General features: G+C 35.1%; 1 protein-coding gene across 3 annotated transcripts in view; it reads left to right on the forward strand.

Annotated features, from left to right (window-relative positions):
- The window catches only part of SCFD1 (sec1 family domain containing 1), a 111,966-nt gene that overhangs the window by 44,305 nt on the left and 40,004 nt on the right, over positions 1-27,657 (forward strand). For all 3 annotated transcript variants that reach the window (XM_042235293.2, XM_027957224.3, XM_027957225.3), the window contains exons 11-16: positions 5,616-5,755; positions 8,683-8,773; positions 9,389-9,462; positions 10,236-10,317; positions 21,862-21,958; positions 27,351-27,421. In XM_042235293.2, coding sequence (XP_042091227.1) covers positions 5,616-5,755; positions 8,683-8,773; positions 9,389-9,462; positions 10,236-10,317; positions 21,862-21,958; positions 27,351-27,421 — 555 coding nt within the window. The remainder of the gene's footprint in view (positions 1-5,615; positions 5,756-8,682; positions 8,774-9,388; positions 9,463-10,235; positions 10,318-21,861; positions 21,959-27,350; positions 27,422-27,657) is intronic.

Genomic DNA, 27,657 nt, shown 5'->3' on the forward strand with positions numbered 1-27,657 from the left:
TATGGTTTTTATCTTTCAGTTTGTTAATGTGGTCTGTTACGTTGATTGATTTGCAGATATTGAAGAATCTTTGCATTCCTGGGATAAAGCCCACTTGGTCATGATGTATGATCCTTTTAATATGTTGGTAGACTCTGATTGCTAGAATTTTGTTAAGGGTTTTTGCATCTATGTTCATCAGTGATATTGGCCTGTAGTTATCTTTTTTTGTGGCATCTTTGTCTGGTTTTGGTATTAGGGTGATGGTGGCCTCATAGAATGAGTTTGGAAGTTTACCTTCCTCTGCAATTTCTGGAAGAGTTTGAGTAGGATAGTGTTAGCTCTTCTCTTAAATTTTTGGTAGAATTCATCTGTGAAGCCGTCTGGTCCTGAGCTTTTGTTTGCTGGAAGGTTTCTGATTACAGTTTTGATTTCTGTGCTTGTGATGGGTCTGTTAAGATTTTCTGTTTCTCCCTGGTTCAGTTTTGGAAAGTTGTACTTTTCTAAGAATTTGTCCATTTCTTTCCAAGTTGTCCATTTTATTGGCATATAGTTGCTAATAGTAGTCTCTTACGATCCTTTGTATTTCTGTGTTGTCTGTTATGATCTCTCCATTTTCATTTCTAATTTTGTTGATTTGATTCTTCTCCCTTTTTTTCTTGATGAGTCTGGCTAATGGTTTGTCAATCTTATTTATCTTCTCAAAGAACCAGCTTTTGGCTTTGTTAATTTTTGCTATGGTCTCTTTTGTTTCTTTTGCATTTATTTCTGCCCTAATTTTTAAGATTTCTTTCCTTCTACTAATCCTGGAGTTGTTCATTTCTTCCTTTTCAAGTTGCTTTGGGTGTAGAGTTAGGTTATTTATTTGACTTTTTTCTTGTTTCTTGAGGTAAGCCTGTATTGCTATGAACCTTCCCTTTAGTACTGCTTTTACAGTGTCGCATAGGTTTGGGGATGTTGTGTTTTCATTTTCATTCAATTCTATGCATGTTTTTATTTCTTTTTTTATTTCTTCTGTGATTTGTTGGTTATTCAGCACCGTGTTGTCAGCCTCCATTTGGAATTTTTAATAGTTTTTCTTCTGTAATTGACATCTAATCTTACTGCATTGTGGTCAGAAAAGATGCTTGGAATGATTTCAATTATTTTGAATTTACCAAGGCTAGATTTATGGCCCAGGATGTGATCTATCCTGGAGAGGATTCCGTGTACACTTGAGAAAAAGGTGAAATTCATTGTTTGGGGGTGAAATGTCCTATAGATATCCGTTAGGTCTAACTGGTCTATTGTATCATTTAAAGTTTGTGTTTCCTTGTTAATTTTCTGTTTAGTTGATCCATCCATAGGTGTGAGTGGGGTATTAAAGTCTCCCACTATTATTGTGTTATTGTTAATTTCCCCTTTCATACTTGTTAGCATTTGTCTTACATATTGTGGTGCTTCTATGTTGGTATTTATAATTGTTATATCTTCTTCTTGGATTGATCCTTTGATCATTATGTAGTGTCCTTCTTTGTCTCTTTTCACAGCCTTTATTTTAAAGTCTATTTTATCTGATATGAGTATTGCTACTCCTGCTTTCTTTTGGTCTCTATTTGCATGGAATATCTTTTCCAACCCTTCACTTTCAGTCTGTATGTGTCCCTTGTTTTGAGGTGGGTCTCTTGTAGACAACTTATACAGGGGCCTTGTTTTTGTATTCATTCAGCCAGTCATTGTCTTTTGGTTGGGGCATCCAACCCATTTACATTTAAGGTAATTATTGATAAGTATGATCCCGTTGCCATTTACTTAGTTGTTTTGGGTTCGAGTTTATACACCCTTTCTGTGTTTCCTGTCCAGAGAAGATCCTTTAGCATTTGTTAGAGAGCTGGTTTGGTGGTGCTGAATTCTCTCAGCTTTTGCTTGTCTGTAAGGCTTTTGATTTCTCCTTCATATTTGAATGAGATCCTTGCTGGGTACAGTAACCTGGGCTGTAGCTTTTTTTCTTTCATCACTTTAAGTATGTCCTGCCATTCCCTTCTGGCCTGAAGAGTTTCTATGGAAAGATCAGCTGTTATCCTTATGGGAATCCCCTTGTATGTTATTTGTTGTTTTTCCCTTGCTGCTTTTAATATTTGTTCTTTGTGTTTGATCTTTGCTAATTAATATGTGTCTTGGGGTGTTTTGCCTTGGGTTTATCCTGTTTGGGACTCTCTGGGTTTCTTGGACCTGGGTGACAATTTCCTTCCCCATTATAGGGAAGTTTTCAACTATTATCTCCTCAAGTATTTTCCCATGGTCTTTCTTTTTGTCTTCTTCTTCTGGGACTCCTATGATTCGAATTTTGGGGTGTTTAACATTGTCCCAGAGGTCTCTGAGGTTGTCCTCATTTCTTTTAATTCTTTTTCTTTTTTCCTTTGCTTCATTTGTTTCCACCCTTCTATCTTACACCTCACTTATTGTATCTTTTGCCTCCGTTATTCTACTGTTGGTTCCCTCCAGAGTGTTTTTGATCTCATTTATTACATTATTCATTATATATTGACTCTTTTTTATTTTTTCTAGGTCCCTGTTAAACCTTTCTTGCATCTTCTGAATCCTTGTCTCCAGTCTATTTATCTGTAACTCCATTTTGTTTTCAAGATTTTGGATCATTTTCACTGTCATTATTCGGAATTCTTTATCAGGTAGATTCCCTATCTCCTCTTTTGTTTGGTTTGGTGGGAATTTATCCTGTTCCTTTACCTGCTAAGTATTTCTCTGTCTTTTCACCTTGTTTATATTGCTGTGTTTGGGGTGGCCTTCTGTGTTGTGGCAGTTTGTGGTTCCTCTTTATTGTGGAGGTTCCTTGCTGTGGGTGGAGTTGGATGGGTGGCTTGTCAAGGTTTCCTGGTTAGGGAAGCTTGTGTCAGTGTTCAGGTGGATGGAGCTGGATTTCTTCTCTCTGGAGAGCAATGAAGTGTCCAGCAGTGAGTTTTGAGATGTCTGTGAGTTTGGTGTGACTTTGGGCAGCCTGTATATTGAAGCTCAGGGCTATGTTCCTGTGTTGCTGGAGAATTTGTGTGGTGTGTCTTGCTCTGGAACTTGTTCGCACTTGGGTCGTGCTTGGTTTCAGTGTAGGTATGGAGGCTTTTGATGAGCTCCTACTGATTAATGTTCCCTGGAGTCAGGAGTTCTCTGGTGTTCACAGGTTTTGGACTTAAGCCTCCTGCCTCTGGTTTTCAGTCTTACTCTTACAGTAGCCTCAAGACTTCTCCATCTCCTTTCAAAGACAATAGGCTGCCTTTCTGGGTGCCTGATGTCCTCTGCCAGCATTCAGAAGTTGTTTTGTGGAATTTGCTCAGTGTTCAAATGTTCTTTCCATGAATTTGTGGGGGAGAAAGTGGTCTCCCGTCCTATTCCTCCACCATCTTAGGACCGCCCCCTCCCCACTCATTTTCTTAAGCTTCATGACATTTCTGCGTTTGCTTGATTGTATCTTTGTGGGGTAAAATTTGACTTTATTTCTCTTTTCTCCAGTATGTCCTATAAACTGATAGATCTAGATACTTAATTCCTCGCCAAAATAAAAGTTCCTTTTACTTTGCTTGGCTTTTCTTCTCATGTGGATATAATTCTCAGCTCTTCATAAATAGGTGTTACATGTATTACCCAAATGTAATTTTTTAATATTGGCTCCGTCTATTTCTCTTGGACTGCTTTAGCTTGTGAAAGAAAAAGAAGACCACTGAATACTTATCTGTGTTTTTAGCACTTCCCAGTAGAATTTCTTTCTTTGCTTTTTTTTCTCCCAATGAGATTTATTTCTGTCCACTGATTTGGCATACCACTGTCCAGTCTTCTAAGTCAGGAAAATATGAATATCAGTAGAAATAGATTAGACTCTGCCATGTTCAAACTAATTCTCTTGTCTTTTATTTGTGTATAAATGTTCAGTTTCTTTAACATGATTGAGTACAGCACAGAATATTCTGATTTCCCAATTTTCAAGGCTAAAATTACTTTTCCTTATTTGCCTTATTATTGCAAACAGTGGGAATGTTCTGCCACTATTATTTCTCAAAATTCTTAACTTCTTTTATTCTTTTAGCATTTTGTGTTTTAAGTATTCCATCAATACTTTGGTGTAATAATATGCTCTCCTATTTTTAGAGCACTAATTTTGCTAACAGATTACTTTGATTTTGAATGCACTGTGTCATCCCCATGGAAATAGTACTTCACTAGAAATTCTAGTTCATAAAGCTTAGCTCTTCAGAAATGTTTCTCTTCTTCATTATCTTTGTTTTGTTACATAACTTTTAAAAACAAAGCATCTTCTCAGATGTAGCTGTTAACATCTATTTATTGTGCTGCTTCCTATATGGATGATTTGTTGTGCAAAGGTGAGGTTAATATATGGATTGAGAAAAGGAATTAAATAGGGTTATGTTTATCCTATGATAATTTAAAGAGTCTATAGGAAAGGCATAATACTAACAATATAGTATACTCTTCTTTGTCAGTAGACTTATTACTTACTCTACCAGCAGTTAGACATCTACATATTTCACACTCTGGTGTTTTGTGTAATGGGGAAAATGCTAGGAAGTAAGCTACTATAAAAAATTTATTCATGAAAGTTATAAGGTATGGTCTAAGGATATAAACATAGTATTAATGACCTTTTTCTATCAATAGGAAATTAAATTGTATTGACTACAGTCAGTTTGCTAAGACCTAGAAGCTTAATCATTAAGCACATATCTTAGAATTAAGATGATTTAATCACAGTCATGGTAGATAATTTCTCCATTTGAATTCTTTTGCTTATCATTCATTTACTCACTTATTGATGTCCATGTTTTCCCTAGTTCACTATTCCTCAGAATAGAGTTGAACCATAAAACATTGCTATTACATGAAGAAACTAAAAAGATAACTTCATTAATTTTGTATGTTTGTTTTTTGAGAAGGGGGGAGGGGAATCAAACCTCAAGTAAGTAAAATTATGTGTACACAGGAAAGCTTAGCAACCACTAGTCTGACTGGCTCTTAGAATTTATGTGAAAGGGAATGCTATTATTATTGGGACTTCTGTTATAATTTTTTTTTAATGCAGTTCATCAAGTAACAGATCAGGCTATTAATATCCTGTAAGAGCTTAAAAATTATATTTAAGATTGTTTGTTGTTGGAAACAATTCAGCATCAAGAGACCAGATCAAATAAATAGAGTCAAATATTCAGCTACTATGTAGACATAAAAATAAGATAGATGTATATATTCAGAGAAGAGCTCTAAATACATTATTAATTGAGAAAAGTGAAATACTAAGTATATAAATATAATCTCATTCTTTACAACTTAAGGGATATTTGTTTACTGACGTATGCAGAAATATTTACTAGTAGGATACACAAGAACCTTAATATGGTTTTATGTATTTTTTGAATTGTAATCATATGCATCTACTGCTTAATTAAAATACGTAAACAATTAAAAGTACCTTTTTGTAGTAAAACATTGGAAGAAGGTCTTTTAAATTTCAGAATCTGTATTTTGACCTTGGAAATAGTAGATAAGGCAGCAATAATCTGTGTTATTTTTATTGTTGTAGGAAATGTTCTTAAACTTAGAAAACTGTTACTTAAAACAGGATTACTCTTTCCTAGGATTTCCACTTGAACAGAGTTAACCTGGAGGAGTCTTCAGGAATGGAGAATTCTCCAGCTGGTGCTAGACCAAAGAGGAAAAATAAGAAGTCTTATGACTTAACTCCAGTTGATAAATTTTGGCAGAAACATAAAGGAAGGTAAATAAGAAAAACATTGATAAGTAAAAGATTCAACCCCTAAAAAAATGCAAAAATGTCACCTGACTTAATTAATTAGATTTAAAAAAAATCAAAACCAGTCATAATGGTTCATCTATGCAATGAATAAGAACTGTAAATTAAATAGTCTAAGGAGCTATGTCTTTATTGCTTACTGTCCTAGTTCTTATGTTGTTTTTGTTGTTTTGTGGGGATCACTTCCCTTTAAAATATGTCCATTCCATATGATTTTATAGATTTTATACGTAGTCTTTAAATTTCATTTCTGTTCCAATTGACCCTCTGTAGCACTATTTCTGCCTTTTATTAAGATTGGTTTCGGTGATTGGGAAACATCAAGGTGTGATTTACCCTTTTTGTTCCTTTGGACAAACCCAATTTTAGCTATCTGTGAAGAAAATACTTAAGCCTGAAAACCAGTTTTATTCAAAGTACATTAGGAATAATAGGTGAAAAAATTGTAGCAATTTGCCATTTGATTTATTATAGGCAGGTGTACAGATCCCATGTATTGCTGTGATCCCTTAATTGAGGGTATTTCATGAGCTCAGTAACTGCTGTGTAAGTTATCTAGTGGTATTATGGCTAGAGGAATCTTTCTAAAGAAACAGAAAAATCATTCCTCTGAGAGAAAAAGAATGTTGCTCATCAACAATTATGGAAATGCGATGTTATTTATTATAATTTGGACTGTTTCAACTGCTACAGTATATATAGTAGCATCTGTCTATCCATCTCTATATATCTGTGTCCTTGATTCTGCTTTCTTTTTGGTCTTACTTAATTTTAAAGAGAAGTAGGGTGTAGACTTGGTTCAACATGATGGGGCTTTTTTGTATGTTTTATTTCTTTTTATTTATACCTTTCTCTTTTTTTTAAATTTATTAACACTGGAAATCATATTGCTATAACAAATAGTTTCAGTGTGTCTGCAGTGAAAAGTCACTGTCTTTCCCTCTCTCTGACTAATGCAGTTTTGGGTACTGTCGTAATTTTCCTTATTTTAGATGGTTTTCTTCTCTTCGAAATCCCATTGTCTACATTTCCTTTTAGAATAGTAAAGTATAAGAATTTACATCATTTATCAAGGAAAGATCACATTCCCTAATAGACAAAAGCTTAAATGAAAACAATTTTATTCACATATGGAAATTTTGAATATTTTCCTTAGACCGTATGTTTAGGAACAATCTAAGAGCATGAATTTGTATAGTATGAACTTTAATTTTTTGTTTGGTAGAAATAGCCCCTACTTTGAATATCATGCAATGATAGTAATACGGACACAGACACTGGGAGACAGCACAGAGTTAAAACAAGTGACCTAAATCTCTCTAGTATTCATTTTCCTCATCTGTAAGATGTGGGATGGTAATTCTCTCTATTGTCCTATTTCAGAAGGTTGTTGTGAAGACTGACATAATATAAAGAAAGTAACTTACCCCAAATGATCCAGCTTTCATTGGTAAAAGCAAAATGAAAACCAGTTCTGGCAGATTCCAAAGTCCCTGGTCTTAACTGTCAATACTATGTATTTACCTTACAAAACTGTGGTCAGAATTAAATGAGACAATAGAGACGGATTCTTAGCATAGTATTTGGCATATAGCAGTAGTAGTAGTAGTGGTGTTAGTCACTCAGTGCTATCTGATTGTGACCCCTCAGACTGTAGCCCGCCAGGTTCCTCTGTCCATGGGATTCTCCAGGCAAGAAGACTGGAGTGGGTAGCCATTCCCTTCTCCAGAGGATCTTCCCCACCCATGGGGTCTAACCCAGGTCTCCTGCATTGCAGGCAGATTCTTTACTGTCTGAACTACAGGGAACCTTGGCATACAGTAATCTCTCAGTAAATGCAGGCAGTGATCATTGTCTGTCAGCCCTGAGACCTAAAGGTACTAGAAATTTTAAGGATGAGCCAGAACATTTTACCTGCTCGCTGCTATCTTTTGCCAACAGACTCCTCTGGATCTCAGTTAGGGACTGCATTTGTCATGTAAAACTGGACTGTGTTCCTCACAATCATTTCAGATTTTGTCATTTCTTTGCTCATCATTAATGAAGTGTTATCAAGTATCAGAGTGGAGGAATGGGGAAAAGTTTTTGTTTTATTGCTTGATGAGAAGTGACCATTTCTTCCTTAAAGGAGAGAAAGCTTCTGGCCTCCCCTAAGACTGTAGATGAAAAATACTTATGTTAGGAAGGAACTATTTCATGGGCAACACATACTCATCTAGATAACATTCAGGATTAACACTGCATGACCGTTTCTACCTGAATTGCTCAGTGATTACAGATGAGTTGTATTTGAAGTCTATGGAAATTGCTGCTAAACTGAGGAGTTTAGCAGCTGTACATACTGAGAAGATATCAGGGACTGAACCAACAAAACTGGCCTACATTCTGTTTTTACCAGTGGTGTTCTACATATCAAATTTACAGATTTGAAAGTTTTTTTCACAGTTACTTATATGTAATATTTTTTGATACATGTTTGTAGTTACATGGACCCTTTGGCACTATGGGTCATAATACTTACTTGGTCTTTGATGTACCATGGCTTCTCTTCCTTTGTTTTTCAGTCACTTCAATATCTTTTTATTTTTTCTAATAGCTAAAGGTGAAGAAAAATCGATACAGTTAGTGAAAAGAATAGAAATAAAGTTTAAATTTGTTTATATATATAAGTATTATATACATTTTAAAGTAGTATTTAGAATGTAAATAGATATCACAAGAAAATGTAGTTTGATTTATCCTAATGTTTTCTGCCTATGTTGTATATAAAATATATGCAAATATAAATAAGTATATTTAAAATAATCCTCATTGTATACGTTTCAAAATTCACACAAAAGTCAATCTTTTAATTTTACACTCATAATTCATCTTCTGCAAAACTGTTTTAGTCCATTCCCAGAAGTTGCAGAATCAGTTCAGCAAGAACTAGAGTCTTACAGAGCACAGGAAGATGAGGTTAAACGACTTAAAAGCATTATGGTAAGATTCTGTTTGCTTTCTTGGTAATATAAGGGAAGCAGGAGGACATCTGGAAGGAGAAAGAGGTTAACTTTTTTCCGTTATAAAAATTCAAGACCTTCCATTGCTTTAATAACAAAAAAAAAAATTGTTCTCTTAAAAGATTGTTACATAAAAGATTTTTTTAAAAAAGAAATCTTAAGTTCTGAGGAGTAGAGGGAGCATTAAAAAAAACTAATACAAATTTATGATTTGAAAAAATATATGTGAGTTTATTTTAGACATGTATGTTCCAGTGCTGCTCATTTTACTATACTTTGATCTCACTTCAAACTTCATCTCTATTTATTACTATATGTAGTGACCTGTGGCAAGTCTCTGGACCTATTTCTTTATCTGAAAATGCCAGATGCTTCCTTTTTAGTCATCCAACCATTTGTTAGATTGGTGGTGACTAGAATTTTTCTATAACTATCAAAAATGCAGATGCTTGCTCCTTAAGAGGGGAAGATTTATTATTCTGGGTGACCTAAATCTTACTACTGTTTATCAGTGATCCTAGGAATATATTGATGAAAATCAGTGCTTTGGCTTGGGATTTCTGAGTAGTTACTGGGACCTCTTTTTCCTTCCCAGGGACTAGAAGGTGAAGATGAAGGAGCCATAAGTATGCTTTCTGACAATACTGCTAAGCTAACATCAGCTGTTAGGTAAGTAAGCAGTATATCCCCTTTGAAGTCTTTCTGTTGATATGATTTATATTGGAAGTTAAAAAATCGATAAATATTTTTCATGATAGGGAATAGTAATAGTATATACCTCTAAGTTCGAAGAGCTAATTGTATTTTTACTATAGTCAAGCTGACTTGAGTTCCCTCCTTTATTCTTTTAATTTTTTTATTGAAGGATCACTGCTTTACAGAATTTTCTTGTTTTCTGCCAGTTACCAACATAAATCCTTTATATAGCAGATTATTTGTTTCTTTTACTAGTTAGAATTGTGTAATGGGAGTAATTTTGTCATTGAGATAGTATTGATGATAAGGTAAGGTGAGTAATTGTTAATTTTATCATTGCTGCTGTTACTGTGTCAGATAAAGTTTAAGCAGTGTCTTTTGGATACTTTAAATACCATCAAGGAGAGAAAGTTCCATGTTTTAGAAATACAGGTAAAATTTTCGCATAAATCTGATTTTATTCTAAACCTCCACGTTTTGGAATTAGAAAGTGAAATGATAGAATGATGATATTTGGGAGGCAGATTATTTTAAATAAGAAGCATTTCAACTGTATTAAAGTGGTAAATACTGTATATGTTCAAGCCTAGAGATTAAGTTCAGTTGATAGTTAAACATGTAATTTTGGCCCTGTTTTACTATTCCAAGTTTCCTCAGAGGAAACACCCAGGTTTGAGTTTTATTAAAATTTATGTCATTTCGTTAGAAATTTTAACAGTTAATTTTCAATTTTTTTATACTTGTAGCTCTTTGCCAGAACTCCTTGAAAAAAAAAGACTTATTGATCTCCATACAAATGTTGCCACTGCTGTTTTAGAACATATAAAGGTAAATTTAACTTCTCCCTCCTTACAATATAACTACTAATTTTGTAGGTTTTAGACTTTTTAAGATTCTTATTCAGTATCTTATTGAGCCCTAACTGTAAGGTTGAGTTATAATTATTGAAGGCAGCATTATTACCTTCATTTTTGCACATGAAGAAACCAATCCAGGAAGGTTAGTGATTTGCCCAAGGTCACACATTCAGTAAGGAGAACTTAGCACCTGTGATATTTTTATTATGTTTCACTGCCTTAGTAATGCCTCTACATGTCCTGCTTTGTTAATAATAGATTTGTATCTGAACATCAGTAATTCAGGTTTAGACACCCCTTTACTATAGTACTATCTGAAATATGTTGATAACATCACATAATGAAATGCAACTTGGTTCTGAACATTTTAGCTTAAGATTAGTCTGTTAGCCTTATAGCTTCTTAACTATCTCCTACTATGCTGTGATTTTGAAACACATGTATTGGATAATCCTGTATGTTGTCTGTCATAATTATTTTTTCTCATTACTTTATTCATAACTCCATATCAGTTTGATTTAATCCATTCATCAGTATTCTATTGTCATTTATTTGGACATGGAACTGAATTCCAGTGACAGATTGGTGATATACCAAAATGTAGTTACTACTGACCCCTGCTTTCCATTTGAGATGATACATTTGAAAAAGCAATAAAAACTAAATATACTTTCTGTCTGTCAAACGTGTTGATAACAACTTGTATTTATGGAAAAGGGGATTAAACATTTTTTAATGATTTTAAAAGTCTTAGAGCACTAGAAAGGAGCTAATACAGATAGATTTGATCATTGTAGATCATAGAATTTAAACCTACATAATTTCTATTAAGCTGACACCTGATTTTTTTCTTTGTTCCACTTCTTGATTTTGATCTTGCTATTTTCATATACCTACAGGAATAGAAATATAATTGTGCCGTCTGTAGATGATATCTGATGATAACTTCCATATGTTGTAGCTCTGTAAAGTGGAAAAAGGCTGCTCATTTTTTTTTACCTGAGGTCATTGTCTCCAGTGAAGATAATATATATAACTGGTGGAATGTAACAGAGAGCTATATTCAGTGATTTCCTTCACTCAGAAAAGACAGACTTTGCTTACAAAGCTAATATAAAAAGTTAAATAAAACTGTTGTATTAAAACAAAATGTAAGTTCTAATTTACATTGGCTAAACTATAGTTTTGTAATCAAGATCTTCTGATCTATTAAACCAATGCTCTTTGAGTACATGCTGTGTGTTTATGACAGTTGTTAACAGTCTATGTGTTACGCTGAGATTTAAACAGTTTTGTGGACTTTTTTTGACTTTAGTTTTTTCCAGGGTTTTTGGTTTTTCTTTGGAGGGGGCAGTTCTCACAGCTGTAAAATCAGGAAGGTGCTAAACTCAGCTCCTACTTCCAAACCGAATTGTGTAACCCAAAGTGTTTAAAAACATATTATCATACAAATGGAAAGTGTACATTTTCATCTTTTTCATAAAACTTTACAAACACTATCCTGCCACAAATTTATATGAATATACTCTAGATCAAAGACTATGGTTTATGGTTTGAGGAAATTCTGGATAAAGTAATTTACTCAATTGTGTTTATTAAATGGCTCTGTGGGTATTGTGCGTGGCCCTAGAGATCCCATGGTAAACAAGATGGACAAGTTCTTTCTTCTTTTGGAGCTAATCTTACATTGACAAAAAGCAAAGTAAGCAATTAGAAAGCATGGCATTTAGGTGGTATGAAAACAGCAAAATAGGGTGATAAGAGGTAATAGACAGTGGCCCAGAGGGCTGTTCTGGAGGAAGTGAAATTGCCTTTGATGAGATGATGATTGAGTTGAGACCTGAATCACGCAAAGGAACCAGTTAGTGAAAATCTCAGGGCCACCCATTTCAGGCAGAGGGAAAAAGTGCTGCAAAGGCCCTAGGGCAAGAAGAAATTTACTATTTTAGAGGACCTAGAAGATGACTGATGTACTCATAGTGAGGAGGGAAAGAGTTGATAACACTATTGGATCAAGAGAAATAGGGATTTAAGTATGATGGAAGTCATTGGAGGTTAATGCCATGATTTGATCTATGTTTCAGCTAGAGAATGGTCTGAGGAGTGTTGAGGAACGGATGAGTTCTGGAAGACGGCTATTATACTTGTCTAAGTAGAGAATGGTGTTTTTTAAGGAAAAATTTACTTATAAAATTCTTTATGATGCTTATTTACAACTTTACATGAGCTATGAATCAATTTGTCCTAATGGATGCCATCTGTCTGATAAATTTTATTATGTCACCATGCCTGACCCAAAATTTCCTCTTTCAGATCTGGTTGCTTGGCTCTCTATAAAAGAACTTGTTTCTTCTGGATTGCTAATAAGCAGAGCATCTTATACTAAGAAACTAATTTGTCATTCAGGGTGTTAAGTATTTTTATATAAAATAAATGTAAAATATGTATATAAAATAATTTTATATGAAATAATTTTTGTGCTATAACTCAAGGAAGACACCATTTTCCTAATAGGATCTGATATAAAGGACATTATATAAGGTTATTTACTTGCAGAGGGAAAATTTCTTGTATAAGACACCATGTTCCTTGTTGGATCATTCTAGGAATCCCGATTAATACCAGAAGTTTTTTTGTTTTTTAAATCTTAGATACAGGAGCATATTTATTTTAAATATTTGCATATAAATTATAATTGTATTTATTAAGCCACATACTCTGAGTTATCCTGATATTAGAAATTCTGTTAGTATAGAAAAATTGCAGTGTTTTTTGAGAAGAGTCCTGTCTTAATTAAAACATCTCTTTATTCTCCTAAGCTAGCATGTAAATTGTGTTGCTTCCAATTTTTCTCATTACTTGTAGTTATAAAATTTTTCTTATAGTTTTTATAATTATTAAATTTCCAACTTTAAAATATTTACTTCAAAATGATACATTTATTTGTGCCATTTTTATGTTATACCATCTGCCTCTGGCTATATAATGTTCAACAATAATTTAAAAAATATTTTTCTCCAATATCTCTTACTCTTTACTAGAATTTGTTGACCATCTGGGCTTCACTTCTTTGTAAACATTCATTCACTTAAGCAGTAAATATTTATTTATTATTGTTATTGTTATTAGCAAGAACATTATGACTCTTTATGCAGAGATCTCAGAACACATCTCTTGGTATTTGTCTTTATTGCAGTTTTGCATATTTCTTATTTTGGGATGTTTCATTTGTACCTGCTGCTTATATTTCTTTAGATCATTTTCTAAAGCAGAATACTAGAAGAAATTAATCTCTTTAGAAGTCCTGGTAGTTATCCAGCAGTTGATGTTTGGCAGCACAGCAGTTTGTGACAACTTTGACAAATATTATCATGTAAATTTATTGATACTCTATAAAGATTTTAGTGGCTTGAGTAGTCAACTTTGGTTTAATAGGTTAAGAGTAAATTGTGAGTTGTGAAGGAACTTTCCCTGCAGCAGACAGATTCTCTAGTTGTGTCACGGGAGCCTAGTTGCTCCAAGGTGTGTGGGGTCTTAGTTCCCCACCAGAGATCTGATGTTTACCCCCACTTGTTGGTTATTAGGGAATGGATTCTGAGATTACTTAAATTTGTAGACAGATTTTAGTATACTTTAATGATTACTGTCTCAGCTGCATAGCCACCTGGAATTAATTATTCTCTAGCATCAGAAACCTAAGAAAAGGAAAAGTCACCTACATGTAAGTCAGAGTAGAAGAAAGAGAGAAATGGCATACATGCTCTTTCCTTAGTACTCCCACCTGAGAGGAAGAGCTCTCACATCTGAGTGCTCCTTACCGAGGTAGCTGGCCAAGAATAAGTGGTTACTAAGCTCTTGGGAATTATTGGTGCTGGATCTTCGTTTCTTTCTTGCTGCTTCCTGTGGAGAAAGTTAAGTACTGAGTTAGGTCTAAAGACATCCTCTGATCAAGCAAACATGTACCGACTTAGCTCTGTATACACTGAGCAAGACTTAGCTCTTGCTAGCAATGCGAATTTTCAACTAGAGCACCTCCTTCAGGGGACTTATTCTTCTTTGGTCCAACTTCTTTATCTTTCTTAGGGAAAAATAAGCTTTCAAAATAAAGTAGAAACTGAACTGATCAGCACATCAAATTAACCAATGCCCTTTATTCCCTCAGAAACAGTGGTTGCTGACCACATTATTGCCATGCTAACATGAAGCATCTTGTGTGTTTGCAAATTGAATTTTTTGTTTGTATTTGATTCCAGTCTATTTATGTCAATGGTATGAGTAGGAAAAGAGGTTTGTTTCTCTAAAACTAAGTTACCTGCCTTAGACTCAGTGAAGGTGGTGATTTAATTATTACTTAATTTAGTAGCAGTGGCAGGGGGCAGACAACAACTGTAAAACATTGAAAAATCTTGAAAGTACTAGAATTGCTTTATGTTGTAATTGTAAACATTTATAAAGTTTTGTATCTCGCTTCAAAGAAACTTGAAGTTATAGCTGATCACTTCAGTTCAGTTCAGTTCAGTTCAGTTGCTCAGTCGTGTCCGACTCTTTGCGACCCCATGAATCGCAGCACGCCAGGCCTCCCTGTCCATCACCAACTCCCGGAGTTCACTCAGACTCGAGTCCATTGAGTCCGTGATGCCATCCAGCCATCTCATCCTCTGTGGTCCCCTTCTCCTCCTGCCCCCAATCCCTCCCAGCATCAGAGTCTTTTCCAATGAGTCAACTCTTCACATGAGGTGGCCAGAGTACTGGATCACTTAACATGTGCATTATGCAGGAAAGAGAAAAATTTCAGTCCATGAACCTCAGTGCTCAACCATCTTAGGTCTACCTCAAAATTGACAGACAATTGTATGTATTAGATCTTAAGTTAAATTGTAGTTTTTAAACATGGATATACAGCCAGGTCCTTTTTTATTTTTTCTTTTGGCTGAGCTGGGTCTTCATTGATGCTTGCAGACTTTATCTAGTTGTGATATGTGGGGGGACCACTTTCTAGTGGAGGTATATGGGTTTCTCATTGCAGTGGATTCCTTTGCTGCAGAGCACGGGCTCTAGGGCGTACAGCTTTGTAATTGTGGCACAAGAGCTCAGTCATTGCGGCTCACAGATTGACCCATGGGATGTGGAATATTCCCAGATCAGGGATCAGACCCATGTCCCCTGCATTGGCAGGCAGATTCTTACGCACTGGACCAGCAGGGAAATCCCCCTTTTTTTTTCTTTGCATTAACTGACTTTGATTAACTGATCACTGCTCTCCTGATCACTATAGGGAAGAAACTGTACTGTCCTGTAAATCAGAACATTTCTCTGTCTGGATTTTGACTAATCTGTTTTAAATGATCTTTTATCCAGTACACTACTGAGTGAATGTTCATATGACCTTGCTGTCTTTTCTTCAAGGCAGGAGAAAATATATCCTATAGCAGGAAGTCCCCAATGGACAGACTGTATCTTCTACCTCCTTTCATCCCAAATAAGATTAGTCATTATCAGAACTTAAAGAAGTTTGCTTTACTCCAAGTATGACCAAAGACAGCTCTTCAGTGTGTAAAATGTCTTTTAGTTTCTCACACTAAGTTTCTGGAGACTTCTTCCACATCTTCAAAAAACAAAGTGTGGAATTACCTTTCTCTTTCACTTTTCCACCATCAGGTTTCATGAAGATAAAGCTTTGTCATTAGCAAGACTCAATAGATTCATAAAGGTTACATTCAAAGAATTAAAGACTTCTCACAACTCAATAGAGAAAATGCACAACCCAATTTTTAAAAAGGCAAAAAGTTTGAACAGAGATTTGACTGAAAAAGATATCCGAGTGATGAATAAGTTCAACATCAACAATAATTAGAAAAATAACAAACTAAAACCATAGTGAGATACCTCTGCATATCTATCGGAATGTCTAAATTTTAAAATATTGATCACGTCAGCCTTTGGCAAGGATGCAGAACTAGAATTCTCATATTTTGCTGGTAGCAGTGTAAAATGGTGCACCCACTTTGGAAAACAGTATCTCTGTTTCTTAAAATGTTAAACACAAATCCATCATGTGCTCCAGCCATTCTACTCCTAAGTTTACTCAAGATAAATGAAAGCAAATGTGTTCATTATACATGAATATTCATAGCAGCTCTTTGTCATAGCCCCAAACTGGAAATCAGTCAGATGTCTATCAACAGGCTAATTAAGTAAACAAAGTCCAGTATATCTATACAGTGGATAGTATTCAACGATTAAAAAGGCACTACTATTAATACATACAACAGTGTGTACTCGATGAATCTCAGAGTAATTACACTGAGTGAAAGAAGCTACATACAGAAAAAAAGAGCACATAATCTATAGTTGCATTTATAGAAAATTCAGAAAAAGGCAGGCTAATCTATAGTCACAGAAAGTAGGACATGAAGAATGGTGTTGGAGAGTAAAAGAAGGATGTTTACAATGAGAGAATTTCCTTAACTGATGTGAATGATCTGTTCACTATCTGGATTGTGTCTATGGTTTCATGGGTATATACTTACATTAAAACTTAACCAAATTCTGTGTTTTATATGTTATTTTACTTTGATAAAAGTGAAAAACATAATGCTTAGCATTCACCTACTTCAGATCATCTATAAGTAAGAAAACAGATTTTTATTAAGTCATTGAGAAAACCAAAGACTAATTTTGGTAATGTGAGTTTTTGGCTTTACAGCTTAAATGACATAGAATAGCAAGAAACAGAGGATATGCTACATAGCTTGTGAGTGGGTAAACCTGGGAGGTTTTTTTTTCCAGTCTTTTCTCTTATAAGAATATGCTGTAAGTTAAACACAGAAAGTAGAAGCAGACTTGTGATGAACAGTCTCAGATGTTTAAAATGAAAGGAGAGGACAGATGCATTCCTTAACTTTTTAAATAGATATCTCACATTTTATTTATTTATACCTTGACTTGTTCTACAGAATTTAAGGTCACTTACAATGTCAGCACGTAGAATAACAGAATAGAGAATAATTCATAAGCACCAGGGGTATACAAATCAGACTAGAAAGTAGAAAATCAAACATTGCCCTTATAATTCTTCAGTCCTGTGGCCCCCATTTTCCAGAGTCCTTCACAAACCTACTGGGGAACTTGGGACTAGAAGGAACCTTGGGACAGAGTTCTTAGCAGATTCCACGAGATAGTGAGGTTTCTTCTTTTTTGGTCAAATAAAGTTAGAAGTAAAATGTGCTATATCTTCCTCTTGGAGATTCATAATGCAACGTTATATATGCATTTTAAAAACATTTTTAAAAAACTTAAACTCTGTTGACTTTGGAACGCTTCTAGGGATTATTTCTTAACCAACTGTAAGAACTAGCACCCTGCAGAACGTATTTTGTGAAATATTCTTCATTTAATCATTGAAGGAAATAAGATATACCTCTTACCTCCAAAAAAGGTAAAATATTCCCTAGTTAATGGCAGAGTTGGAACTCATACCTAAAACTCTTTGTATTTTGTATTTTGACTTGTAATTTTTTTTTGCTATGTTATTTATCATTGTTATTCTGTTTCAGTCCAGCTCAGTTTATCAAGTAAAGTCAAGAATACCTCATTTAAAGAAGAATTTTGCATTCTTTTACTCAGCTCCTTCTGATAGTGCCATTTTGGCTTTCTTTCCTCTGTACTTATTGATCACCTATAATGTACAGTTCTGTAGATGGTCCTTATTTTAATCCAGTAAAAACATTCACATCTTGATTGTTATGTGAATTCACCGCAAATTCACCACATATATGTAAATTATGTGTATTACCAAAAAAATAAATATATACTAATTGACAAGTATACTTCATTGTATACAAAAGAAGCAATAAATTTTTCTTGAGGAGAATGTAATTTTCCCTCCTCTTTATCTGTGGTGTATATGGAATCTGACCTGGATTTGAATCTCAACTCTCTGCTTCTACTCTGGTAACCTTGAATAAATTTATGTTTCTTTGTGTCTGTTTCTTCATCTTTAAAATGGGACTAATAATTCCTAGTTTATAGTGTTGTCTGGAGAATTAAATGAAATAATCTGATTTTGTAGCTTTTAAACACTATTCTCTGATACCCTAGACTCAATAGAGACATTTAATTGGTCACTTGTATCTATTTTATGTTTAGGGTTCTGCAGAAGATTTGGTTTGAGAAAGAGGGTCCTGAGGTTCTCTGTTTAGAAACATTTGAAAGCCATAGCTGTAAGTAAAGTGCCTTGCACATACTAGATACTGAACAGATACTAGTTCTCTTATGCAGGTTAGATCTTTACTTCATTCCTTTCCCTCCCCTATGAGGCTCCTTCCCAGTCAGTATATTGAAATGCTACATGATTTTTATTTAACTCCTTTATGGAAATATAGTTCACATACCATATAATTCACCTTTTTAAAGCATACAATTTAGTGGTTTTTACTATTTTCAGAGAGTTACACAACCATAATCACAAAGCAATTTTAGAACATTATCACCTTCAAAAGAATGTCTACCCACTAGCCATCAGATTAACTTGTTTTTTAATTCTGCTTCCATTGTTCATTAGAAGTTAAAACGTGGATAAGTTAATACGTCAAGACGAGCAAAACGAGTCTGAGTGGCCATGTTTCTTCATTTATGCGGGTACACACGCTAGAGTCCATTATGGCATTTAACATGCTTGATTTTATCTATTGAATCACGAATGCTTGATTCTCTGCATTTTTCACTTCTGGAAGTTCATTTATCTACTTCATAACTTTTAAAGATGATTACTTGATCTGTATATGTCTTGCTCTGAGCTTAGAAATTTGACATATATTTTGCTACAAGACAGGTGCTTTGTTAGACTCCTAGGGTTAAACAATTAGAAACATTCTAGGAAGTTTATAGTTCTAGAAGGGTATGTAAACCAAAGAGAGTAATGTGGTGTAATCATTGCTGTTACAGAGAAGTGTGTGAGGTGCTGTCAGTACACACTTAAGGGCTTAATTAATTCTCCCAGTGAAGAAGGAGATTGGGAAGGAGCAGGAAAGGGAAGAAACAGAGGTTGAATAGTTCTAGAGAAGCTGCAAAGATGCAAGACCTTGACAAATTAGTAGAATTCACTGGGCAGGTGATGGAGGAGAAATGCATTCTAAAAAAGCTAAGAGAATAATTCAAGCCCAAGCTTGAGGATTAAAAGCATTCACTACTTTTAATGAAAAGTCAATGAGTTAATTGATGTGACAAGAGGGAACTGAACCTGGTGAATAGTGGTAAAACAGGAAAGTTGGCTGGAGCAGATTGTGAGGCCCTGAAAGTCAGCCTAACACCTTATTTTATCTCCTTCCCCCTTCCATTCTTGGCTTTATTCTACAGATAATTAGCCTTTCCCAGTCTAATATTTATGTTAACATAGGGCTTCCCTGGTGGCCTCGGTTGGTAGATAATCCGCCTGCAGTGCAGGAGACCTGGGTTCGATCCCTGGCTTGGGAAAATCCCCTGGAGGAGGGCATGGCAACTCACTCCAGTATTTTTGCCTGGAGAACCCTCATGGACAGAGGAGCCTGGCGGACTGCAGTCCATGGGGTCACAAAGAGTCGGACGCAACTGAGTGACTAAGCACACACAGTTCCTACTACCATCATTTCATTTCCCAGGAATTATCTTTGGCTTTTTTCACTATTTTCCTTCCTACGTACATTCTCATGTTAATTATTAAGTATACGTCTCTGTTTCCATTCCCACAGTCACCACCGTGGTCACTTTCCTAGGATCTCCTTCCTGTTTCTTTTGTTCATTTTTGATGTTGCATTTTTCCATTCCTAGTACTTTAGCATGTATCTATTTTGTTTATTCAAAGTAGCTTTATACAGTAATTAAAATAGTTCCTATATCAGGGAATCTTAAAAACAAAATGTGGAGAGCCATTTGTCAAAAACAAAAACTCTATTACAAAGTTTATTAACTCTTATCTCAACTTCACTCAAGGAAATTCCCCATGTACTGGTGTAGAATATATTGCTGAGTGAAAACAAGGGACAGCAGAGTATAGTATATTGCCTTTTGTGTCAGAAAGCAGAGGGATATTAGGATATAGATACTATTTGCTTGTATTTGCATAGAGAAGCTGAAAAACTATAGGAGAAATAAATAGCCAAAGAAGCAGGTGGAAATGGGGTAGAAAAGGACAGGAGTGAGGACAGGTCTCAGTATATTTACCTTTTCATGTTTTGATTTTCACGCTGAGTATTTCATCTGTTTAAAGCTCTGGCCTCGTATGCCACAGTGGAGGAGTGGGATTGAGGGGTTGATCACCTGTTGCCTCATGTACACTGCTGAATCTGCCATTCAGACCTATCCACTCTGATCATGCCTTGATATCCCTTTAACCAGGGCTCTGCTGGTGGCTCAGACAGTAAAGAATCCACCTGTAGTCGAGAGACCTGGTTTCGATCCCCAGAGAAGGGGATGGCTACCCACTCCAGTATTCGTGCCTGCAGAATCCTGTGGACAGAGGAGCCTGGAGAGCTATAGTCCATGGGGTCACAAAGAGTTGGACATGACTGAGCAACTAACACACAAACACACACACACACACACACGGACAGAGGAGCCTGGTCAGACACAACTGAGTGACTAACATGCACACACAGGCATACTCACACACACATACACACGATTGCTTTAAGTGAAATGAACTCTGTCTATCCGTGTCCCCAAATCACTTTCAGAACAACTCAGAATTCATCACTTTCTTCTGTATAATTGGTTAATGTTTATTTCATTCTATCATCTTAATTTAATGTTTATTTATATTCTGTATTTATATTTTGATTCTTTATTGATATCTCTGTGTTCTCATTTATTTCATGAATGATTTCTACTTAGATTGGTAACATCTTCAGTAGTAAAGCATGTTCTTGTCTCTCGCATCTTATCTGAAGCATAATCTAATAGATGCTTCATGATTTTTATTTACCTTGGATTATCCTAACATGTTAATTTTATTTGGATAATTTTAATCAACAGATTTTAAATTAGAAAAGCTGCAGTACAGAAAAGCAAAGTTTGACTACTTTTGCTTTAATTAAACTTCAAAGTATTTAGTGGGGAAATTAATGAACAGTTTAAGCCATTGAAAATAGTTAGGATAACTTTCTGTCTAGTTATAAAATTATGTGGATTTACTCACTAAAGAGTAAACATAACTTGACCACTTGACATTAATTTGCATGAAATAGTGTTATTTGTATGGTAGTTACGTATTAACACAATAATTGAGATTTGTGTGAGTTTTGTCTTTGTTACCATACGACATGCAGAGTTATTGTAAATTTATAAGTCAAATATAAATGAAATAGTCTCATTTTTTACACTAAGTGTATGGTTAAAAGTAAAACAAGGTAAAATAAATTCTACTAGGAAATTAACATTTGTTTTTAAAATTGATCATAGAAAATAGGCACTAGTAAGCAGAGAGGTTTTTAGTATGTTTTTATTAATGTTCTCTAATCTGATACTTATTTTGAAACAGGCAAGAAAACTGGATGTGTATTTTGAATATGAAGAAAAAATAATGAGCAAAACTACTCTGGATAAATCTCTTCTAGATATAATATCAGACCCTGATGGTATGTATCATAAATTTGAGGTTAATATAAGTTTTTCATCTGATGAACCAGTATTTCAATTTGAGTAAAATTTGAATAGAATTATTGTTTTTCTCACAATCTTTGCTATTAATGAGATAATTGAGCTATTTCCTGTTGAAAAGTTTGTAGCATAGCAGTTCCTAAATTAGAAAAATTATTTGCATTTTATTTTATTGAACTCTCCTTTGAAGGTATGCTTTATTAATGTAATAGTATATAAGCACTTTTTATATTCATTTGTTTAAAGTGATATATTTGAAGCTCAATTTCTGCTGGCTCCAGCAAGATCTGAAGGTAAAACATTCAAACCAAGCATGACACACATTCTAATTTGGTTTAACCCTATAGAGCTTCCTAAAAAGATGTGTCAGTATCTAAAACAGAATTCTGTTTTAAATACTTTGGCAGTTCACTTTTAAACTCTGTTGACAGTCCCTTTATATTTATCTAAATATATGTTCACTAGATTTTCTTTAAACAAGATATAACTATTTGTACTTATATAATCTAATTACTGTGTTCAATTACAGTGATCATAAAGTCTGTGTACAGTTTTAGCCTCTAAACTTTAGAGATTTGATAATTTCAGAAGAGTTTTCAATTCAGATCTCAGCTCTTTTCAAAAATGAATAAAAATAATATAAGCTATTAAGCTTCTATTTTACAGACAAGTTCTTCAGCTGATAATGGTTTTTGAGTTATTATTTTGGTTATGACTTTTAGATTTTATATCAAATTGAAAGATAATAAACAATTTTTTGAAATGTTTGTAATTAAAAGGTTCTATTCATAAAAATTTCTGAGAATCTCTAGTATTGCTCACACTTATAAAAAGCTAGATTTGTGGGGAGAACATAATATTTTGAAGGTATATGTACTTTACAGTGAAAAAATATGTAACATATATCTAAGTCCATCACTTCAGAACTATTTCCTGTTATTTACAATCAGTTTTGAGTAAAGTTTAAGCAAAAAATATGCTGATTAAAAAAACAATCAGAACCTTTTTCATTTCCCTTACTTTCTTAAACCAATTCATTTTTAAAGACATTAAGTAGAGCAGAGCAAGGTAGACATTCATATACAGTGGCAGTCTCTATCACCTTTGTTCTTTTAGTCACTAAGTCATGTTCAAGTCTTTTGACACCATGGACTGTAGCCCTCCGGGTTCCTCTGTCCTTAGGATTTCCTAGGCAAGAATATTAGAGTGGGTTGTTCTTTCCTTCTCCAAGTACTGCTTTTAGTCCAGAACAAGATGTCAGAACCCAAGCAGAATGAGAAGACATCCACAAATCAGGTAGAGGGATGGTTGGTAATCTAACTCTATTAGAGTCCCAAGTGAGGTGAGCATGATGTCCATATGTGGGAGCAGTTTAGTCCTGGAGTCTAAGGGTCCTATCAGATTAAGGAGGGTGACCCTGCACAAGACAAACCAGGCATTGGCTCAGATGGGGTAAGAAATATAGCCAGGCATATGTGTGTGTCCATTGTAGGGAATCAGAACCAGATTGGAGTGAGATGACATCTATGCAGGCAAGCAGACAGTAGCAGAGTTAGGATATTTGTTACATACAGGGTACTGGTTAAATAAGTAAATATATCAGATAATATAATGGGAGTGAGGTTTCCCATTGTCAGAGATGAAAGTTACAAATATTAAAAGGAAGAAAACTAGAATGAAACCTGTAATATTGGAATTGGAGGTGCCGATGTGGACTTGGTATTTTCACTAAATACTTGTCAAATAGGAAGTAACTATAGATTTTCTGTGTGTGTGTACTCAAATATATGCATTCCCTAGTTCTGCCACTTGAGCAGAATGAGGAGCAACAATTCTCCAGTAGTAAACTTTTAGCTTCTCTATTCCACTTTCCACTAGGACTCATTGGCGAAATAAATGGTTGATTCTAGGAAGAGGAAGTAACAAAATAAGCCTGAAACATTGTGTTGTATCAGAAAGCAAGGAAAGTACTCAAAACATGATGGAATGTATCAAAAAGAACCCAAAAGTCAGCTTGAAGAGGCCTCCAATGGCCAGATCATGACAGTACCAAAATAAATAATGATGATAACAGATTATAACATACTGAATGAAATAGGAAGACATGAGTCCATGCAGATATAATTAATGAATAAATAGAAATTTTCCAGATTATTTACACAGTTTCAAAGTACCTCCCTACAAAATACTTATTACTTACAGAAGAAGAAAAATAACTTGACAGGGGAGAAGCCTGATAGATGCCTTATTAGGTAATCACATTGAACATCAGCAGTAATGAGGCATACTGAAATAGTGTACCACCCGAAAGATTCAGTATAAAAATACAGTATCACTTTTGTTGTATTCCTATCAAAGATGTACAACCTGAATCTAATCATGAGGAAATTCAGTCAAAAATTAATTGTGGAGTATTCTACCAAAAGGAAGGAAAAAGTAACCTATAATCCTTATCAAGGCCATGACGTCAAGAAAGACTTGAGGAACTGTTTCATACAGAAGACAACTGTATATAAGAGATGACAGCTCTTCCCAGCAACACGTGATTCTTTTTCCCATAAAGGATATTATAGAGACAGTAGGTGAAACTTGGAGTGACATCTAAGGATTAGATGGTACTAACAGACCCACACTAATTTTCTGATTTTGATATGTCATTCTGTTCTGTTATTTTGAAGTTACTCTATTTGGAGAATGTCCTTAATATTTGGGAATGGTGGGAAAGCAGTTCAACACCTGACTCTCAAATTTTCCAGGGAGGAAAAAGCTCTCTGAATTATACTTAAAACTGTTCTCTGAAGTATCAAATTATTCAGTGAGGAAACTCTGCCTCTAAAATAGCAGTTGCAATAGAAACTTGAATGTGACCAGAGGATCCAGCCTTTAGCTGCCAGCTCCAGACTCTGGAGTACTCACAGTTGTAAAGGATACATTTTTCCAATTTCCATTTAGCTCCTCTGTGACTAATGTCATTATAAGCATTGCATGCCCTCCAATTCTTAGCATCCTGTGACTTAAAAACTTTAGCAGAGGCTTTAGGACATTGACCCTGTTGGAATTATAAATATGTTTCTCCTTGTCGAAGAGTGGGAACTGTTCCTTCTCGAAGCAGAATAAGCACCCACCCTTAGAAAAGGGGGAAATACCAATAACCTCAGATACGCGGATGACACCACCCTTATGGCAGAAAGTGAAGAAGAACTAAAAAGCCTCTTGATGAAAGTGAAAGAGGAGAGTGAAAAAGTTGGCTTAAAGCTCAACATGCAGAAAATGAAGATCATGGCATCTGGTCTCATCACTTCATGGGAAATAGTGTCAGACTTTATTTTGAGGGGCTCCAAAATCACTGTAGTTGGTGACTACAGCCATGAAATTAAAAGATGCTTACTCCTTGGAAGGAAAGTTATGACCAACCTAGACAGCATATTAAAAAGCAGAGACATTACTTTGCCAGCAAAGGTCCGTTTAGTCAAGGCTATGGTTTTTCCAGTGGTCATGTATGGATGTGAGAGTTGGACTATGAACAAAGCTGAGTGCCAAAGAATGATGCTTTTCAACTGTGGTGTTGGAGAAGACTCTTGAGAGTCCCTCGGACTGCAAGGAGATCCAACCAGTCCATCCTAAAGGAGATCAGTCCTGGGTGTTCATTGGAAGGAATGATGTTGAAGCTGAAACTCCAGTACTTTGGCCACCTGATGCGAAGAGCTGACTCATTTGAAAAGACCCTGATGCTGGAAAAGATTGAGGGCAGGAGGAGAAGGGGACAGCAGAGGATGAGATGACTGGATGGCATCACCGACTCGATGGACATGGGTTTGGATAAACTCCAGGAGTTGCTGATGGACAGGGAAGCCTGGCGTGCTGCAGTTCATGGAGTCTCAAAGAGTTAGACACGACTAAGCAACTGAACTGAACTAAAGCCAAAGTTTTCTGGCTGGAGCACCAAAAAGGGAAAGCCACGGAAACTGGAAAGTACCAGGGCGGTTACAGAAGGAAGGAAGGAGCTCAGCAAAGCAACCCCATAAAGTTGTTAATGAATTCCTGGGCTCACCTCTGAGTTGTTCATGCCTAAATCTGATCCTACACAGCAATTCCAAGGATTGAAAGGTGAACGACAAGATGACCTCCAAATTCCTATACTGGCTCCTGGGCAGTGGAACAGAGCTGAGTAGCACTGCAGACATTTTGAAAATAGAGTCCATGACAGAACCACAACTCACAGAGGCTGGTAGGAACTTTGGCCTGAACCCAGACAGGCTAATTACCTATTAAAACAAAAATACCAGCTTTCTCCTAGGATTTAAACAAGACCCTTCATCCTGTAACCTACTTCAGAATGTTTAAAATATAATATCTATTTGTAAACATAAGAACTTAGGAGAGCCTGTCTTTCATCTCTGTTACCAAGTCTTCGTCATATTTCGGGAGTAAGGATAATTTGAAGATAAAAAAAATCAATGAGTCATCAGTCAGTATGTTTTGAAAAAATTATTCTTGTTTTTATTCTATAGTGAAGTATGACAATTCTGAGTTCTTACATGTTGTGATACACTTTGAAGTGAGAATGCATATTGGTATTTGTTGAATAGTGAAACTGAGTTACCCATGAGAACTGTCTTATCACTTTGCACCAGAGCACACCTAGTAACTGAGGGGAGAATAAAGATTCTCTGGACAGTCTCTGGCTTTGGATAATAGAAGTAGCTCAGAATACTCACTGAAAGCAAGAAATTTATCTGAAATCTTTTATTTTGTCCTAAAATTGCAGGCAAATATAATCTGCATAATACAGTGGTATATTATACTATAGACATGGTTTTTCCAAATCTTCATAGACCTTTCAAAAGGAGGAGAGATGTATGTTTATTTAGTGGCTCCTATCTCAGAAGTATGACCTTGGGCTCAGTGAGATGATTTTAGCCAGCAAGGTTTCATAAACTAGTGCCTGGTGGGGGGAGCAGGCAACTGGTTTCCTAGGATAGTCCCATTTTTATACCAAGTTGTCCTTACATAAGTATTATTTAGCATCCCCCTTTTCATTTCAAAAGGGTATTGTTTTAGAATTATATGATTATCCTACCTATACCATTTTTTCTTCTTGAGTTTATATCTGAAAAATTAATCTCAACATTATAGACAGTTTGGAAGATAGACTGCAGATGGTAGTCCTGTAATCCTGTAGTATTTCATCTTTTTCCATATCTGTATTTTACATGGTTGTAATTTAGTGCCTATAACGTTAAATCATTTGAATCAAGAAGCTTATTTTGTCACATTTATGTATGCCTTGAGTTTATAGTCTTGACTATAATACATAACAACTAGAATTATGAAAGTCTTTTTTTTCCCTCATCTGTTTCCCCTTTGTAGCAGGAACTCCAGAAGATAAAATGAGGCTGTTTCTTATCTATTACATAAGTGCACAGCAAGCACCTTCTGAGGTATGTCCTCTGTATTCAGTTATTGGGAGGAAAGGGGGATACTCACTTGTTTCAAAAATAGAAGTAAAAACCACTATGTCCAAATGATCATTTCATTCCTTCCTTTAAGAGAAAAACAATTTCTTAAGGCTAGTTCTATTTACTGCTGAATTTTATAGCAGTATTTGTCACCAAGAGAACGATTTACTCACAAAATATCTCACCCCTTTTAAGTTGTTTGAACATGAACAGAATTC

This window comes from Ovis aries, chromosome 18, assembly GCF_016772045.2.
Source record: "Ovis aries strain OAR_USU_Benz2616 breed Rambouillet chromosome 18, ARS-UI_Ramb_v3.0, whole genome shotgun sequence".
NCBI classification, from domain to species: domain Eukaryota; kingdom Metazoa; phylum Chordata; class Mammalia; order Artiodactyla; family Bovidae; genus Ovis; species Ovis aries.